The 19,910-nt window shown below is 43.7% G+C and overlaps 1 protein-coding gene across 2 annotated transcripts; it reads left to right on the forward strand.

The window, feature by feature from the left end:
• The first annotated feature begins 13,197 nt into the window (after positions 1–13,197).
• Positions 13,198–16,205, forward strand: LOC108923601 (zinc finger protein 501-like). Of its 2 annotated transcripts, none has more exons than XM_018734455.2 (2): positions 13,198–13,259; positions 13,992–16,205. In XM_018734455.2, the coding sequence occupies exon 2, from the start codon at positions 14,110–14,112 to the stop codon at positions 15,673–15,675; it is 1,566 nt and encodes a 521-aa protein (XP_018589971.2). In that variant the 5' UTR covers positions 13,198–13,259; positions 13,992–14,109; the 3' UTR covers positions 15,676–16,205. The 2 variants fall into 2 exon arrangements, with proteins under 2 accessions (XP_018589971.2, XP_018589972.2); XM_018734456.2 differs by lacking the exon at positions 13,198–13,259 and adding an exon at positions 13,275–13,575.
• Positions 16,206–19,910: the final 3,705 nt, after the last annotated feature.

Here is a 19,910-nt window from a genome sequence, read left to right on the forward strand (position 1 = left end):
ACCTAAAGGCAGGAAGTGATACATGAGGATAGGTCTCTAGTTGCAGAGGGGAACAAGAAAAATAGCAGGGTATTGTCAGCATAGCAGTGATAAGAAAATCCATTAGATACAATGACATAACCAAGGGAAGAGTTGTAGATGGAGAAGAGCTGAGGCCCAGAACTAAGCCCTGTGGGACACAGGCAGACTTTGAATCAAACTAATGACTGTAAAGGAGATCATTCTTGGCAAGGCATATCGATATCTGGTTATAGGCTGTATGTTCCGGAGTTTTTGTCTGAGTGTGAGTCCAGAGGGAGTTTCTTTAACGAGGGTAAGATGTGAACATTTTAAAGGCAGATGGGAAGTCATTAGAGACGAAAAAGGAGTTAATGATAGGAAAGATGAAAGAAATAAATTATGGAGAAATGGCCTGTAGGAGAGGTGAAGGGATGGGATGAAGGGAACAGGAAGTCTTCTATAGAGGTTTAAATTGAGAAAATGAGGCTTTGCTGTGAGACCAGGCATAATTGAGGCAGGTGGATGATGAGAACTTGTTGGTGACCTCAGCTCCACCTGATCATCCGCTACACCTGTGATGTTAAAATTTAGTAGTCATAGAAATTGTTAAGCATAGTAACTGGTATTATTTTTGTACTGGGTTTAAGGCTGTGTTCTGTGCTATGGAATGTAAGACCATTGTAGGAGAAGCAGGCTGTACCAGGCACCAGGTCAGAGGATATCTGATAAAGGCAGGCTGTGGACATCAAGAGCATGTCATAAAAGGTTGATGGTCCTGCCTTGCCTGGAGCGAGGCCAGTTTAAGGTAAAGGTGGATGATGGGGGTTGGATGGTTTGGCTTTAGGGTGAAGGTTTTCAGGTTTACAGGTTGTGTCAAGGATTGGGTGTCCTGCTGGATGGAAAGATGTCATTTGTATCTCATGTAAATGATTTGACTAAGTTGTGCTTCCTTAATTTAAAAAACATAGCTAAATTGCGGCAATTGCTATGTAGACAGGATGCGTAGGGAACACAAACCTAAGGTAAGATGGCCAGACGCCACTGTAAGGAGTGGGCCTCTGTTAACGATGACTTGAGAGGGATCTTAGGTGGGTTAAAGGGTACGGCTGAGCGTAAGACAAACCAGTTAGGTGAGATCACATATGATTAGGGAATGAAGAGATTTTGGGTGTTCGAGAAGAAGTGTAAGGGTGTGTAGAGTACGCTGAGGTCAAGACGGCAGATTGAAATTGAGAGATTGATTCGGGAAAGAAGACAGTTAAAAAGACTTTGGAAACGAAGAAGGTAGAAGAGGCATTAATATCTTGCAGGAAGAGTTAAAACGTAGACTAGTAGTGCTGAGGAGAGCAGAATAGCTTAGATTTAGGAGGAAGAAATAGGAGCAGACTAGAGTGGCATTTTTAAGGATCCATTTAAATTTGTGAAGTCCTTGCTTGAGCAGGAGAAGACTGGTTGTTTGAATGTTCAAAGGAGGGAGTTGGAGAGTTATCTGTAAGAAATGCACACCGATGGTAAAAGAGAGAGGGTTTCTGAGGTGCCTGCAGATATTCCTCCATTAGGGGAGATCATGGTGCAAATGGATATGTGTCCTCTGAGGTTAAAAGAAGTTCAAGAGGTGGTACGGCATGCGAGGGCAGCATCTGCTCCAGGACCCAATGGGGTTCCTTATTGGGTTTACAAAGGTGCCCTGGATGTCCTTAAATTTTTTTGAATTAGAATTGGTATTGTCAAGCACAAGGGACCCGGTGGTGAGATCGGTTCTTGTAAGATTAAAAACAGGACGCAAGTGGAATCCGCGGGAAGCCGTTGCACGTGCGCAGACAGCGAATGAGCACAGAGATGTGGTCAGTCAAGTTCAGGTAGATAGGGCGGGGCTCAGTGTCGGCGACCCAATAAAATTGTGGAGTAAAGCTAAGTTGCCGGAGAGGAGGGAAGATGGTGATTGGTTTTATCCGCAAACAGGAGGAGGAGAAGAGGTGGGCAACTGCAACGTCACATGGAGTGCAGGGGCAATGTTTGGCTTGGGAGTGTGTGGAGAAATGGAAGATCTGCTAGCGTGATCTGTGGGCGATGGACGCCGGTCGTATTAAGTTTCTCATTGGAGTCACCTATGATGTTCTCCCTACTCCACAGAATCTTAGTCGCTGGGTAGGTACGGAGCCAACTTGCAGCTTGTGTGGTGGTGTAACCTCTTTGAGGCATATTTTGTCTGCATGCAAGGTTAGTTTATTTCAAGGAAGATATACTTGGAGGCATAATGAGGTGTTAAAATCCTTGGCATGCTTGTTGGAGACTAAACAGATTGAGTTCAATTCTCTCCCACGTGGCGGGAGAAATAAGGTCATTTCTTTTGTGCAAGAGGGGAAGAGCGGTGCATGTCACGCGTAGACATGGCGGTATGAGTTTTAAGTGGGGCGAAATACAAGACTGGAAGTTGCTAGCAGACGTGGGAAAACAGCTGCAGATGCCGCAGTGCATTGCAGTTAAGGCACTGAGACCTGATATTGTGCTGTACTCCGAGGGCGCACGGGTAGTGTACTTCATTGAGTTAACGATACCCTGCGAAGACGCATTGGAGGATGCCTTTGAGGGGAAGAAATTGAAGTACACTGAGCTGGCTGGAGGGGTGCGTGGTGGTGCAGTGGTGCAGTGAATTGGACCAGGTCCTGCTCTCCAGTGGGTCTGGGGTTCGAGTCCCGCTTGGGGTGCCTTGTGGCAGACTGGCGTCCCGTCCTGGGTGTGTACCCTCCCCCTCCAGCCTTACGCCCTGAGTTGCCGGGTAGGCTCCGGTTCCCTGCGACCCCATATGGGACAAGCGGTTCAGAAGATGTATGTGTGTGTGTGTGTGTGTGTGTGTGTGAGCTGGCCGGTGAGGTGAGGGAATGAGACTGACAGTGCATTATTAGACCGATGGAGATTGGTGCCGGTTTGTTGCAAAATCAGCCACATCGCTACTGTTGGATTTTGGTTTCAGGGGTCAGTCGTTAAAAGCAGCGATTAAAAACTTGTCGGAGGTAGCAGAAAGATCCAGTCAGTGGTTGTGGATAAGGAGGCAGCAGAATGTTTGAGGGAAGCAGACTTGAGCGGGGAGTACTCATTTAGGTGAACATCAAATGGTGAGTATAGTTGTCGTCTCCATGTGCTGATGTGGTGTGTTGGTTGGTTTGTTGGTGGCTAACGTATGGTTGGGGTGGGAGGTTCTTTGATGGGTGGAGTCGCCGGGATGGCACCACAGGCATAGAGGAGGGTGGGTCTAGGATGCCAGATCTCGCCGTTGAGCCTTCTGGTGGTGTTGTGGGCTCCATTCAATGAAACATCAACGAAGGAAGGTGCCCACTTGACAACCCCAGCAAAGTGCTCGTGGTGGCTCCCGGTGAGGAGGGTGGTGCCTGCCCATAACGTGGGCTGATTTTTAGGGGGAGCTGTATTGGGGTGGGGTGAGGGGCACGTGGGGTTTTGGGAGGGATGGTGGCATGGTTAGTTTGTGTCCAGCCCCCTTGATTTTGGCATGAGGGGTTGAACATCTTTCCTGTGTATTATTGTATGTATTTTCCCTCAACTGTGGCTGTCCTGTCCTCTCTGTCACTCCACGGCATGTCTCTGACCACTTCTTCATTTCCTTTCAGCCCTGCCTCACCACTAACTCCTCGCCTCTTTCTGCTCCTGTTGTCACCTTTCGCCGCAAATCTCTCTCACCTTCCTGCTTTGCCTCTGCTACTCTAGCTGCTCTCCCTTCTGCTGCGCAATTCTCGGATCTATCTACAGATAATACCACTAACACTTTCCTTTCTGCCCTATCCTCCTCCCTTGATTCTCTCTGTCCTCTGTTTTCTAGATTAGCACGCCCCATTGCTACTCCATGGCTGTCTGATACATTACATGCTAATGGGACCAAACTGCAAGCTGCAGAGCAAAGATTGTGTAAATCCAAAACTCCATCAGACCTGGATGCCTACCGGTCACTCTTAGCTGCTTTTCAACCTGCTGTCTCTTCAGCTAAAACCTCCTTCCACAACAAAATACAGTCTGCATCTAAAAAAACCACACAGAGTCTTTGTGACCTTCTTCTCCCTTCTGTGTTCCCCGTCACCTCCTCCTCCCTCTTCTCTCATTGCTGTCGACTTTGCTTTGTTTTTCCGAGACAAAGTCAAAGCAATCACTGACAAGTTCTCAGCATCAACCTGTCCGGTTCACGCTGGACCTCCATGTGAAGCTATCCTCTCCAAGTTCAAGCCGTTCTTTGAATCAGAAATCTCTGACCTCATGATACTGTGCAGAGCCACCACCTGCTGGCTTGACCCGATCCCATCGTCACTCCTATAGAACGTTTCCCTGCAACTCTCCACCTTCATCTCTAAGATAATAAACTCCTCGCCCTCCTCTGGCTGTTTCCCAGCTGCCTTCAAAACTACTCTAATTTCACTGCTGTTAAATAAACCCTCCCTGGATCCCAATCTGGTTAAAAATTACAGACTGGTCTCTCTCCTCTCCTTCCTGTCTAAAAGCCTAGAGCGAGCAGCTTGTGATCAATTGTTTGATTTCCTCACCCGGAACCGTCTCCTCGCTGATTATCAGTCTGGTTTCAAAGTTGGTCACTCCACTGAGACTGCCCCTCTGGCTGTGTCTGATGCTCTCCATGCCCCTAGAGCCGCCTCCCTCTCCTTGATCTGTCTGTGGCATTCGACACAGTCAACCACCAGATTCTACTCTTCTTTCTTAACCAGCTTGGAATCAAAGGTGTGGCACTAAGATGGTTTGAGTCCTACTTATCTGACAGATCATATCAAGTGGTTTGGCGATGCTCTCGTCTTCTCCTCTGCCTCTCTCAACTGGTGTCCGGTAGGGCTTGGTATTGGGTCCTCTTCTTTTCTCGATCTATACCTTTCTCCCTCGGTCCGGTCATTACCTCCCTTCCCACCCTACCCTCCCTTCAAATACCACTGCTATGCTGATGATACTCAGCTCTTCCTCTCGTTTCTGGTGCATCAGACATTGCTGCACGCATTGATGCCTGCCTATCGGACATCTCTTCATGGATGTCTGATCAGCACCTCTAACTCATTCATCTCGCCTACCTCCTTGCTTAAGAGTCTGGGAGTAATGATTGACGTGAGTCTCTCTTTCTCTCAGCACATTGAAGCCACAACCCAGTCCTGCAGATACATCCTGCATAATATTCGTAGGATCTGTCCCTACCTCACAATTGACTCTGCCCAACTACTTGTCCAGGCCATGGCCATGGTGACTTCCCGTCTGGACTACTGCAACTCTCTCCTGTGTGGCCTTCCTGCTACTGCCATCAAACCTCTGCAGCTTCAACAAAATGCTGCTGCACGAGTTGTGTTTGATTTGCCGAAGCATTCCCATGTATCTCCTCTTCTCATTTCTCTGCACTGGCTTCCTATAGCTGCCCGAATCAAATTCAAGAACCTGGTTATTGTCTTCAAATGCATCAGTAGAATTGCTCCCAGCTATTTACAGGTCTTGATCAACCACTACACCCCAGCTAGACCCCTTCACTCGTCTACTTCTGCTCACTTGGTGGTCCCATGTACGAAAGGTTAAGCACAGAGGTTCTCTGTTCTGGCTCCGTTGTGGTGGAATGACCTTCCTCTCTCTCAGAACTGCAGAAACTCTGTATACATTCAAGAAGGGTCTGAAACTCACCTTTTCCAGACCCATTTCGCCCAAGATCTCTCCAGCTCATATACGGTTTAAATGTTCATGCACGTAACTTCATGAGCATCAGTAGATAAAGCCTTTTATTAGCCACTACTCTGGCATGTATTTGCTTGCTTGTGTATCTTAATATTATAAAAAAAATGGTAGGATGGTTTCGTATTTGTCTATCCTGTGTTTTATGCACCTACTTGAATGACGAATCTCAGTGCAGCAAGCGGTAGGTAACAAACTAGGTTTGCTTGAGTCACGTGTCTGCAGCTATGTCTCTTTCTCTTAATGTAATGCATAAATTGTACTTTTACTGAGATGTGCGTCGCTTTGGACAAAAGCATCTGCTAAATGAATAAATGTAAATGTAAACATTATGCTACCTGCTGCCCATCATGTATAGCACACATATTAAGGACTGGAAGATATATCAAATATACCTGCAATAGACTGCAGTAGTACTTATCAAGGTTACAGTCATTCTCTACCATCTGCTCTATAGGTTCATAACTCAATAACCCAAGCAGACTGCTATGCTCGTCCACTTTTGCCCTCTTGGTGGTCCCATGTACAACAGGTCCAAAATCAAAAGCACAAAGGTTTTCAGTTCTGGCTCCAATGTGCTGGAATGTCTTCCCTTTCTCTTTCAGAACTGCTTGATTTCTCAACATTTAAAAATAATTTCAGAACACATTTCTTTCAGCCTCAATTCTTTCTCCAGTCCCTAATGCGCTCAGTATACGTGTATGTGTATGTTATTAGTTTAATATTTAAAAAACAAAAAAAATCGAATCTGCAGATCTTCATATAATGTGTAGTCGTTTAAATGGTGGTATGTGACAGATTGACTTTAATTGATTCACTTGACTGTAAGTCACATTCATTTCTCACCTTCTGTTGATGTAATGAACTTTTGCATTGTTCTCTGAGATGTGCGCCACTTTGGAAAAAAGTCTCTGCTAAATTAATAAATTAATAAATGACAATGTATATGAGAAAATGTTATGTATTACATCTACATTTACATTTATTGATTTAGCAGACGCTTTTCTCCGAAGCGACGTACATCTCAGAGAAAATACAATTTGTGTATTACATTAGGAGAAAGAGAGACATAGTTGCAGACGTGATTCTTAAATAAACCTAGTTTGTCTCCTTCCACTTCATGCACCGATGTTCATTGCATGAGAAGGTGCATAAAACTCAGGACAGACTAATCTTGATCACCTTCCTACATTTTTTTTAAATATGCACAAACATTTACATACAATACAGGAGTAGCAGCTGTGTAAAGGCTTATCTGAGCATGATCATAAAGTTACTGTCCATGAATATTTACACCATACATGAGCTTGAGCGATCATGGACGAAGTCAGTCCGGAAAAGGTGAGTTTTCAGATCCTTCTTGAATGTAGACAGAGTTTAAGCAGCTCTGATTGAGAGGGGAAGGTCATTTCACCACAACGGAGCCAGAACAGAGAACCTCCGTTCTTTACCTTTCGTGCATGGGACCACCAAGTGAGCAGAAGTAGATGAGCGAAACGGTCTTGTTGGGGTGTAGCGGTTGATCAAGTCTTGTAAATAGCTAGGAGCATTTTTGTTGATGCATTTGTAGGCAATAACCAGGGTCTTGAATTTGATCTGGGCAGCTATGGAAAGCCAGTGCAGTTGAAACGAGTAGAATAGATACCTGGGATTGCTTTGGCAAGTCAAACACAACTTGTGCAGCAGTATTCTCTATCAGCTGCAGAGGTTTGATGAAAGTAGCGGGAAGGCCACACAAGAGAGAGCTGCAGTAGTCCAGATGGGATGTCACCATGGCCTGGAGAAGTAGCTGGGCAGAGTTACCTATGAGGAAAAGACGGATTCTGCGGATATTATGCAGGATGTATCTGCAGGTCTGAGTTGTGGCTTCGATGTGCTGGGAGAAAGATAGATTTGAGTCATTTGTCACTCCCAGTCTCTTAGCCGGGGAGGTAGGCAAAATGAGTGACTTGTCCGGGTTGATTGATAGATTGTGACAGGAGGACAGGCCAGCTGGGAGGTGAAGAATCTCTGTTTTGGAGAAGTTAAGTTGGAGGTGGTGATCAGACATCCATGCAGAGATGTCTGACAGGCAGGCAGCGATGTATGCAGAAATGTCTGAAGCTCCAGGTGGAAAGGAGAGAAAGAGCTGGGTATCATCAGCATAGCAGTGGTATTTGACTCAATGGGAGGCAATGACCAGGCCAAGGGAGGAGGTGCAGATTGAGAAGAGCAGAGGACCCAGTACCGAGCCCTGTGGGACGCCAGTTGAGAGAGGCAAAAGAGAAAAACGAGAGCTCTGCCAGACCACTTGATAGGATCTGTCAGATAGGTAGGACTGAAACCATCTGAGTGCCATACCTTTGATCCCAAGCTGACTAAGAGAGGAGAGTAGAACCTGGTGGTTGACAGTGTTGAATGCTGCAAAGAGGTCAAGGAGGATGAGGACCAAGTAGAAGGAACTGGCTCTAGCTGATTGGAGAGCATTGTACATCGCCAGAAGCACTGTCTCCGTGGAGTAACCACCTTTGAAGCTAATACCATTCAATGTAAAGATTGACGTGATTATGTCGAGAGTTTTGGCATCACCACCCACCACAAGTACCTCTGTTTTACTAGCATTTAGAGATAAAAAATTTCTACTCATCCATAATTTTATACTGGTAAAACAATTAACTAAAGACACCACATATGATGGATCATCAGGCTTGAATGATACATACAGCTGTGTATCATCGGCATACGAATGGAAATTCACATTGTGTTTGCGAATAATGTCACCCAATGGTAACAAATAGAGAGAGGACAGTAATGGCCCCAACACAGAGCCCTGTGGCACACCATACTGAACCATAGTTGAGATGGAGGGGATGTAGTCATTAGATTTCCATACAAATTGTCCACGGTTAGCTAAATACAATTCAAACCACTTCAGAACGGTAACTCTTAGTCCAACCAGGTTTCCAAGTCTACTCAGTAGGATACTATGGTCTACAGTATCGAATGCAGCACTCAAGTCCAGTAACATAAGAATAGAGATCTGACCAGCATCAGAAGAAATGAGAATATCATTAACAACATGTGTGAGTGCAGTTTCAGTGCTGTGATCAGTGCGGAAACCAGACTGAAATTTTTCAAATATATTATGATGTTTAAGATATTTTACAATTTTGGAAGCTACGATTTTTTTCTAGAATTTTGGATAAAAACGGTAGATTGGAGATGAGTCTGTAATTACATGGGTTATTACAATCCAGATCTGATTTCTTTAGTAGGGGTCTAATAACAGTGATTTTAAAAGCTTTTGGAACACAGCCATTTAGTAACGACATATTAACAATATGAACAATAGGTTCTGCAAGCACGGAAACTGTGGCTTTCAGTAATTTTGTGGGGATTGGATCTAAAGGACAGGTATTACTTTTCATAGAGCGAATTAGCACGGTAATTTCCTCTACAGTTATCACGTCGAAGCTACTGAGATGGTGCGGACAACTAATATTATCATCATCAGAAGCACTTATGCTGGCTAAAACCGAACTGGAAGGCACTATGGATTTACGGATATTCTATAATTTATTATTGAAAAACTACATAAATTCATCATTAGTAAGGCAGCAGAACAACATTGTTTATCTTTGTGTTTACCAGTTAAGTAAGCGATGGTATTAAACCGGAAGCGAGGGTTCTTCTGATTTTCATCAATTAACTTTGTGTAGTAATCAGATCTGGCATGAAAAAGTGCCTTTTTATATTTTTTCAGACAATCAGACCAGGCTACATAATAAACGTTTAGTTTAGTTGAATGCCTTTTACGCTCTAATTTACGACATTCTAATTTTATTGCACAAGTTGATTTGCTGAACCATGGCGAGTTTCTTACAGTTCAAATAAGTTTAGTTTTTGGTTGCCCGCTTTGTGAGTAGCAGGGGATTGGGACAGGGAAAGATTTAAGGACTGCAGGAGTAACAGAAGGCTGCTTGCATGAATGTCATTGACATGCAGGTTGAAGTCACCCAGGAGAATCAGAGTGTTGTCCCCTGGCAGAGAGCTCAACAAGATTTCAAGGTCATCCAAGAAGCAGCTAAGAGGGCCAGGAGAGCAATAAAGAACAAAAGTACCAGGTCTGAATACCCTTTCTGCTGCAGTACCTTTGAGAAAGTGCTAAATTGCTAAGTACCTACTTACAGTAAGTATGCACTGCTAGATAAATTGGTACATTATTTTAGAGCTGAACTCCTGGAGTAGGATGAAATCTGCATTTCCAACTGGAGGCACATTCAAAACAGTGCCGCACAGTGGGGCATTCCTGGGGCATTCCTGGGGCAGGTAGGTAGCAAGGACGCTGTCGTTCTTTTTGACCGGCAATGTAAAAACCCGCGTTACTGAGGAGTGTCATGTTTGAGCAGGATGAGATGTTTATGTAAATAGTTGGGAACTGTGGGAAAAATGTATAACAGTTGTTCAACCGCTGTGAGGATTTACATATTATAAGGGGGTTGGTGGCTGTTGTGACATGTGATAAGGACTGGAAAGGATAGCTTCAGGTGCATTTTTCCTTTAGGTAAAGGGGTACAGGCCTTTTGGCTAAGATCAAGTGTAGCACTGGAGATTTTAGCGGGGGCAGAGTGGAGCCGTATTCAGGACTGTGTGTGGCATGTCAGCAGCTTTCCTGAGGTGAAGCTCTACTCCTTTGTAGGAGTTTTATTTTCTTTTTGGGTAGCCTGCTAAGCCTAAAGTGCAGGATTTCAGGTGGCTTGTCTGCCGTCCCCGCAGGGTGACGCAGACATTTTGTTTTTAGCCGTTCTGCACCAGATTGTCCAGAGTAGGGTTTTCTTCGAAGACGTCGGCGGCCCCTGGGGAGAACGAGAGACCATCATTGGTGGTAAGGATGACGGCTGGAAGGATGCAGGCATTGAAGAATACCATCCGCTTCCGCTGGAGGAACCGGTACGACATCGTCAGATTTCATGAGCGCATTCCATTCGTTCATGAAATCATCTTCGGACTCTTGGGACTTCCAGCAGAGGACATTGTCTGCATTCAGAGGAATGGACCGCTTTCCTTCTTCGACGTCACGCTGGCAACTGACGAACGTTATCAGAGGGTGTTGGAGACGTGTAGGGTGAGTGCAATGCATTCCAAGCTGCTCCCCTACTCCATCAAGCCACTCTGGAGGACAGATAGAAGAGTTTTGACTGTCCACTTCTTTGAACCCTTCGTGTCGGTGGTCGTCGTGGTGGCCTTCCTGGGGGATTTTGCTGATGTCTTCCCCGGACATGAGGAAGATCGGAATCTTCTGGGCATCTGGACTGGACAGAGACGCTTTTTAGTTCGCCTGTGTCCAGACCCTGCGGGGATGGACGGTTATAGGCACCCGCCTGCGTATTTCACCTTGGGTAAGGCAAGAGGCTACCTATTTTATTCTGGTCAGCCTCCCTCGTGCCATTTGTGTCTTGGCCAGGGACACACTGGGAAATCTTGCAAGGCAATGAAGTGCAAGCGATGTTTGGAGATTGGCCACCTGGCCAAGGACTGCATAGGCCCCAGCCGCTGTACCCAAAACTGGAGGGAAGATCATCTCTCCAGCAGCTACCTGCAGCGCAAGCCGACCTATGCCGAGGTGGTGCAGGAAGGGGCGGTGCCGACGGGGGGACGGTGTGGAAGCCCAGCCTTCTTCTGGCAGTGCTGCGGAGGAGTTGGGATCAGTGGCGGGTGCTGAGGTAAGAGAGCGGCTCTACGGGGCCAATGTGGCACGGTCTCCTTCTTTGCTGGGCACTTCTGAGGGTTCCCGGGCTGAGGAGGAGAGGGATATACTTGGTCACTCGGGTATTTTACGGAATGTTGCGGGAGTGATCAGAAAAAAGAAAAGGCGCAGGAGGGAGGCTGGGTTGATCTCCGGTACTACACTGGGGTGCTGGTCTTGACTGTGACCCCTCAAAAGGGCCGAGAAGATACTCCCTCCTCTGTAGCGGTACCCGATCATTCGGGCTTATTAGTTATTGATTTGTCTCGGGTGGGGTCTCCCCCCTAGGTTCAGTTCGTCAGGGCCGGGGGAAGAGTCCCACCCGACAGCTGTGGAGAATTGAGATTTTTGTTCAGAAAAACAGTTCAAATAATTGATTTTAATTAGCAGATTTTATAATGTTTACGGTGTTTTGTTTTTGTGTGTTTAGTATGAATGTTTGATGTTTAGACGGGGGTGCGGTGGCGCAGTGGGTTGGACCGCAGTCCTGCTCTTTGGTGGGTCTGGGGTTCGAGTCCCGCTTGGGGTGCCTTGCGACGGACTGGCGTCCCGTCCTGGGTGTGTCCCCTTCCCCCTCTGGCCTTACGCCCTGTGTTGCCGGGTAGGCTCCGGTTTCCCGTGACCCCGTGAGGGACAAGCGGTTCTGAAAATGTGTGTGTGTGTGTGTGTTTGATGTTTAGACGGGGGTGCGGTGGCGCAGTGGGTTGGACCACAGTCCTGCTCTCCGGTGGGTCTGGGATTCGAGTCCCGCTGGGGGTGCCTTGCGATGGACTGGCGTCCCGTCCTGGGTGTGTCCTCTCCCCCTCCGGCCTTACGCCCTTTGTTACCGGGTGGGCTCCGGTTCCCCGCAACCCCGTGTGGGACAAGCAGTTCCAAAAATGTGTGTATGTTTGATGTTTATAGTTTTTAATGATGGAGCTAAATCAGAGTGTGGCAGTTCTGGCATAGGTGCCTGGGTACTTTTCTTGTAGGTGTGGTACACATGTGTTTTAAACCTTGTATTTAAACCACTTTTTGGTGAAGGGTTTTAAAGTCCCAGGTTCCTTTTGTCATAATGGAAATTTATATTTGCTTTTAAATTCTGATGTTTATTACTCTTTGTACTGGTGATCCAAGATGCATGGAGAAGTGAATAAGCTCTGTCATCTTTATGTTGGGAGATGGTTTTATAATGAAATGTGAGGATGTTATTTTATGTTTGTGATGTGGAATATTGGAAGTTTTATTTTGTTCATGGTATTGAATAAAGTAATCAGGAAGAATTTCACGATACATGTACATGGTACTGTATCTATGAGAATAAACTTGAAACTTGAAGTAAAAAAAAAGGGGTACAGGGGGGTGCGGCGAGGTGGGGGGGGTTGGCCTGTGCCTGCTCTCTGGTGGGTATGGGGTTCGAGTCCTGCTTGGGGTGCCTTGCGACGGACTGGCGTCCCGTCCTGGGTGTGTCCCCTCCTCCGCCAGCCTTACCCCTGAGGCCCTCTGTTGCCGGGTTAGGCTCCGGTTCGCCGCTATCCCGCTTGGGACAAGCGGTTTCAGTCGTGCGTGTAAAGGGATACTCGGACCGAGACCATTTTCGCGCCGGTAACTTTCGCAGTGTGCCGGTGTTCAAATAAACGTTCACAATAAACAGTATCTGTGTGTCCTTCTTTGCTTCATCCAAACTCAGAGCGTCGCGCTTTACAATATTGAATATGTGTAGAACTTCTGTGGAGGACCAATCGGTGTCAGTCGCCAGGTGGCGCTCTTAACTGTCACGAGGAGTTTTGTACTAAAGACGCTCTTCTGTTATGGAGCAGAATTCCACTGTTTCCTACGGGTAAGATGTGTAACCTCTGTTAATATTTTGTATTATTAGACTTTTTTTTTTTAAAGATTTGCAACCGCAGTAATCATGTTCCATTGTGATTAATGTGCGTTTCTGTGTTCCGTGTGTTTTTTAATTTCCCAGTTATGCGTAATAATGCCGTTCACACCGGTTCTTTTCCAGCAACACAGTGGCACAAGTGTGACTAAAAACTAGTCTTTTCTTTTCATCTCAGTTCTCATTCTTGACTGAATAGGGCACATGCAGTTCCAGTTGTTTGAACTATTATTAATTTAGTAAAACATGAAACAGTCACGTTAACCAGCAGGTGGGTAAAAAATTCGAATGAGTCCTGTCTCTGTCCACGCTTTGAAATAAATCTACTACGGTTTCAGAGAAATAAAATACATTTGAACAGCTTTCTAAATGACCACAGTAAAATAAAAGTAAAAAAGGACACTGAAGAGCACAGTTTGAGAACCACTTATGAAGTTTTGTATTTCCGTGGACTAGTAAATCTGAGATTTCCTTGTGTGTGTTATCCAAGATACAGTCTGAGTACCATACACATACATACGTATCATCACGATATGATACTGCTCAGGTTTCTTGACATTTTTGTTCTTCAGATGTATAACTCAATAATGTACATGAAGGAAATACAGTAGTACATCTGCATCAGAGTTTTTAATTAAACTAGATATTGGTGGTAATTCCTTCTTCCCTTTTTCATATGACTTCCAGCATGTATTAATTTAGGAGTGGAGGTGACGGCTCATAGGCAGGAGATGATGTAAAAACACAATAAAAAAATATTTGCAGTGCAGTAAAGCACAAGGAGAGAAGATTGAAAAGGATCATCATGGAAGAACCAGGGCCTGAACAGCGCGCACGGTCACCCCACTTCCTCCCATCTGAATTAGACTGTTTCGGGAATACAGTGACTCCTTACTCAGAGGGGTCAGCAGTCATGGACATCTGTATAAAAACAGAACCTAACGATGAAGACTTTTCTGACACTGCATATTACACTGATGCTCAGAGCTACAGTGATGAAGAGGTGGGATCAGTGCTACATCTGGATGTTGACCAAATTAAACAAGAGACTGTAATGGTCAAAATAAATGAAGACACTGGCGCTCTAGAGACAGATTCAGTCATATTAGAACAACATTCTCAATTACTGGGACCCTCTACTACAGAGAAAGCAGTTACTGAATCTCTACGTGACTTTGATGATGCTCAAGGAAAGGGTACTCTGGAACAGTCTGTGGGACCTGTCGCCTGTTCCAAGGCCAGTAAGGAGCCATATCAGGATGGTGTTACTCATAAAGCCCAGAAGTGGCAATGCCTTCGGTGCAGACGGATTTTTAAAAGTCAGTCCTACCTGGAAATCCATTTGCAAATTCACTCTGGTGACAGAAATTGTATGCCAGGTGGAGCAAGTCTTTCTCCAATTTGTCACTTAAAACAGCACCAGCTTTTTCAGTGTGGAAAACAATATAAATGTGGTCAACGTGGAAAGACTGTTTCTCAGTTAGGCAAGTTAAAACAGCACCAGCTTGATCATTCTGGTGAGAAACCATATAAATGCAGTCAGTGTGAAAAGAGTTTTTCCCATGGAGGAACGTTAAAACGACACCTTCTTGTTCATTCTGGTGAGAAACCATACAAATGTAGTCAGTGTGGAAAGTGTTTTTACCGAGGAAATAACTTAAAACGGCACCAACTCGTTCATTCTGGTGAGAAACTGTATAAATGTAGTCAGTGTGGAAAGAGTTTTTTTCAGTCCAGTACCTTGAAAGAACACCAGCGTATTCATACTGGTGATAAACCATATAAATGTAGTCAGTGTGGAAAAAGTTTCAACCGGGGACATGATGTAAAACGGCACCAGCTTGTCCATTCTGGGGAGAAACCATATAAATGCAGTCAGTGTGGAAAGTGTTTTTCACAAGGCGGTACCCTAAAACAACACCAGCTTATTCATTCTGGTGAGAAACCATATAAGTGTAATGAATGTGGAAAGTGTTTTTCCCAGTTAGACAAGTTGAAACAGCACCAGCGTATTCATTCTGGTGAGAGACTATATAAATGTAGTCTGTGCGGAAAAAGTTTTTCTCGAGGACACAATTTAAAACAGCACCAGCTGACTCATTCTGGTGAGAAACTCTATAAGTGTGGTGAATGTGGAAAGAGTTTCTCTCAGTCCAGTAACTTAAAACGGCACCAGCTTGTTCATTCTGGTGAGAAACCATATGAATGTAGTGAATGTGGAAAGAGTTTTTACCGAGGACATGACTTAAAAAGGCACCAGCTTGTTCATTCTGGCGAAAAACCATATAAATGTACTGAATGTGGAAAGAGTTTTTACAGAGGACATGACTTAAAAAGGCACCAACTTGTTCATGCTGGTGAGAAATTATAACGTAATCTGTGGAAGTTTTACTCCAAGGCAGTATTTAAAAATCCATGAGAAAACACTGAAAGATATACTGTAATGTATTTGAAGTATGGAGAACAGCTGCAGTTAAGCGTGAAAGGAAATGAAGTCTATACTACATAAAGTGTGAGCTGCAGTCACTACTTACATCATTCTTCTTGGTCATATTTGGAACCTAGGTGTTGGAATTTGTTCACCTTCCAGACTGACTCAATGTTCTGTATATGAACCCTGAACTCTCCACCACTCCAACATCACAAGGTCATTTACTTAGTCGCCTTCTTTTGTTGGGTGAAGGAATAGTTTTCTACAGACTGTCAGCTTTTTATGAGATAGTCCCTTAGAGAATATTTAAATTCTCAGATTTTTTCGTGCACAGTGGACCCAGATAAAATTGTTGTATAACTGATGTTTCATACAGTTGTACCTTCATCCTGTTCTGTTCCAGTAATAAAAACTTGTATAGAAAGTTCAGAGTTCAAGATTGAATCCTGTTACACTAAAGGATACAAACATGTAAGCTGTATAGGTAAATATAAGTATATGTAATTGGTATTTTATGTATGAGTTTTGTTTAATGTATTGAAGCCTGAATTTATTATACATTTATTAGATTCCTGTATTTTGTAAAAACTTGGGGTTAAATTTTCTTGTCATTTGAAATGAGCACAGAATTCCATAAAGGTATTTCTGTTTGTGATATTTGACCTTGAAAAAACTAGTTAATGCACAGTTAAACAGACTTGTCCAAGATAAATAAATGGATTAAAACAAGGTGTTCAGTATTGTGATAGAATCTTGCTATTAGGGGGTCAAGTGGCGGGCTGCCCTAGGGAGGTAATATTCTTTGATTTTATGCATTTGCTATTATTGTGTGGAAATGTCATGGACATAAACTTATACAATATGGTATTACAAAACAGAAGAAAAAGAGCCTTTCTGGCAAAGAGTTGTCAAAAGTTTCCCCATATCATTATGGATATTCTCAGGTCTCAAAGCTCTACACCATACTGGCAACCTTTAATAACTGTTAAAGTCACATTTCAGTCCCTGATTGACTTGCACCAAATTGACTTTTTTAGCAGAATCCACAGTGCATTTGGAAAATAGGTCCCTAAATCATTATTCATGACAACCTCACCATAATCAAAACAGCTCTTAAAAGATACCTTTCCATGTTTTTATGCATACTGAAATATCCTTTACACTACACTTGTACTTTGTTTCAAAACATCTGAGATAAAAATTGTCAAAGATTTCGCAGTTTATAATTGTAGTCAGTGTTAGTTTTTCTAAAATTTCTCAATAGAATGCATTCAGTAGAAGCTCAGCACTGTAGGGGAAGGGGGAGCAGGAACAGGCTGCTTAATGGGGGGATTACAAACTATTTTTAAAATTGATTAATATTGTATCCTAGATTTTTTCAGCAACTATCCAATGAATAAATATAGGTATGTTTATATTTTTACTGCTTTTTGACTGCAAAACATCTGTATCCGTATCTGTTTTAAAGTAGACATTAACATCACTTCATGTTAAAAGAAAATAAACCAGAATCCTGTCTACAATTGTACCATCTCATACCCGATTTTATACTGTAATATATTTATACTTTATACTTTTTGCAGGACAGAGCAAAACACCAAAACAGACCTTGCATGAGCTGTTGATGAAAGTAGAATAGAAGTCTTGAATTTTAAATTAATTTCAGCTTTATCAATGCTTAGGGTTAGTAGAAGCTAACTTTTGAATAAAACAAAGGACTGAATTCTGTTATGTTACTTCATTTAGCAGATGAAGCAACTTCCAGTAAACACTGTGCAGTGTTATCAGCACACACCTTATTCACCCAAGGTGACTTAGAATCACCAGTCCACCTGAACAGCATGTCTTTGGACTGTGGGAGGAAACCGGAGTACCCCGTCAGATTGGTAGGATTTTGGGCATTTCACTCTCTACAGTGCACAATATGATGAAAAGATTCAAGGAATCCAGTCAAATCAGGGTGCGTAAATGGCAAGGCCAAAAACCACTTCTGAATGCACATGATTTACTATTGCTCAGATGTCACTGTTTTAAAAATTGTCCTGTGCCTGTAGTGGATATCATGACATGGGCTCGGTAAAAAACAAATTTATTTGTTTTTCTTGCCTTATGCCTGTGTTAAAGCGCTCTGTGTCTCTGTGTGAGAAGAGCACTCTATAAAAAAAATAAATACTGCAGTAAACCTTTGTCAGTTACCAGCATTTGTTGCTGCATCCACAGATGCAAGTTAAGGCTTTACTATGTGAAGCAGAAGCCATACATCAACACGGTCCAAAAGCACCGCTGACTTCTCTGGGCTAGGTCTCCTCTGAAATGGACAGTAGCACAGTGGAATCGTGTTTTGTGGTCCGATGGATCAACATTTCAAATAGTTTTTGAAAAAAACAGGTGGTGTCTTCTCCGGGCCAAACAGGAAAAGTATTATCCAAGCTGTAATCAGCATCAGGTCCAAAAGTCAGCATCTGTCATGGTATGGGGGGTGTGTCAGTGCCCTTGGCATGGGTAACTTGCACTTCTGTGAGGGCACCATTAATATAGAAGGATATGTACAAATTTTGGAGCAACATATGCTGCCATCCAGGTGCCATCTTTTCCAGAGACGTCCCTGCATTTTCCATCGGGACAACGCCAAACCGCATTCTGCCTGGCTTACAAGTGCATGGCTGCATAAGCAGAGAGTGCAGGTACTAGATTGTTTGTCTGCAATCCTGACTTGTCTCTTATAGAAAATTTGTGGTGCGTTATGTAGCACAAACTATGGCAACGAAAGCCCTGTGCAATTGCACAGCTGAAGACCTGTATAATGAATGGTGGAAAATTCTGCTGGCTAAACTTAACCAACTAGTGTCTTCAGTGCCCAAACGCTTAATAAGTGTCATTAAAAGACATGATGTTACACAGTGGTAAACTGTCACAACTTTTTTGGAATGTATTGCAAATATCATTTTCAGAATAAATGTATATCTTGAAAAAAACAATGCAGCTAACCAGCTACAGGCTGCTAAGCCAATGTGGCGCGCAGCTCTCTGGGTGGATGGAGTGAAAAAGGACGCACAGGCAGCGTTTATGAAGAACATTTATTGGAACACCAACACACAGGGAAACAATGCTCTCGGTCCGAGGACCCCCTTTCCCTAACAACCTATACCCCAAACCATCCTGCTTAGCAGCTACTAAGCTGGTAAAACATGAAAATACGTTGTCTTTATATGGTTTTTGCTTGAATACAAGTCAAACTTACGAATCACTCCTTTTTGTTTCCATTAGCATTTTCCATACTGTCCCAACTTTTATGGAATTTGGGTTGTAAGTTGTTTCGATGGTCAAACATCTCAAACAATAGCATTTTTGTAGAAAACCACATTAACATTTAATTATAGAGAAGCTGTTTTGGGCTATAGCGTCTTTTCCCAAATCTGTATTTATCTGAATATACTGAAGAAAAATTACCCTTAGCTTTTACAAAATATAAGCAAACACCTAACAGTGAACAACTTTAGTAAATTCAGGTTTCAATACATTTAACCAAAAACTGATGCATAAAATACCAGGGTACATCTAGCCCTTGTATAACGGGGTCCCATAAAACAAAAATGTGTTATAACAGTATATGAAAATACACTGCTCAAAAAAATTAAAGGAACACTTTGAAAACACATCAGATCTCAATGGGGAAAAAAAACATGCTGGATATCTATACTGATATGGACCGGGTAATGTGTTAGGAACGAAAGGATGCCACATCATTTGATGGAAATGAAAATTATCAACCTACAGAGGGCTGAATTCAAGGGCACCCCGAAAATCAAAGTGAAAAAATGATGCGGCAGGCTAATCCATTTTGCTGAAATTTCATTGCAGCAACTCAAAATGGTACTCAGTAGTTTGACAATGGGTCCAAGGATTTCATTCCGATACCTAATGGCAGTCAGGGTGCCATTGTCTAGCCTGTACAGAGGTCTGTGTGTCCCTCCATGGATATGCCTCCCCAGACCATCACTGACCCACCACCAAACCGGTCATGCTGAACGATGTTACAGGCAGCATAATGTTCTCCAGGGCTTCTCCAGACCCTTTCACGTCTGTCACATGTGCTCAGGGTGAACCTGCTCTCATCTGTGAAAAGCACGGGGCGCCAGTGGCGGACCTGCCAATTCTGGAGTTCTATGGCAAAT

The sequence above is a fragment of the Scleropages formosus genome, chromosome 6 (assembly GCF_900964775.1).
Source record: "Scleropages formosus chromosome 6, fSclFor1.1, whole genome shotgun sequence".
NCBI lineage: Eukaryota > Metazoa > Chordata > Actinopteri > Osteoglossiformes > Osteoglossidae > Scleropages > Scleropages formosus.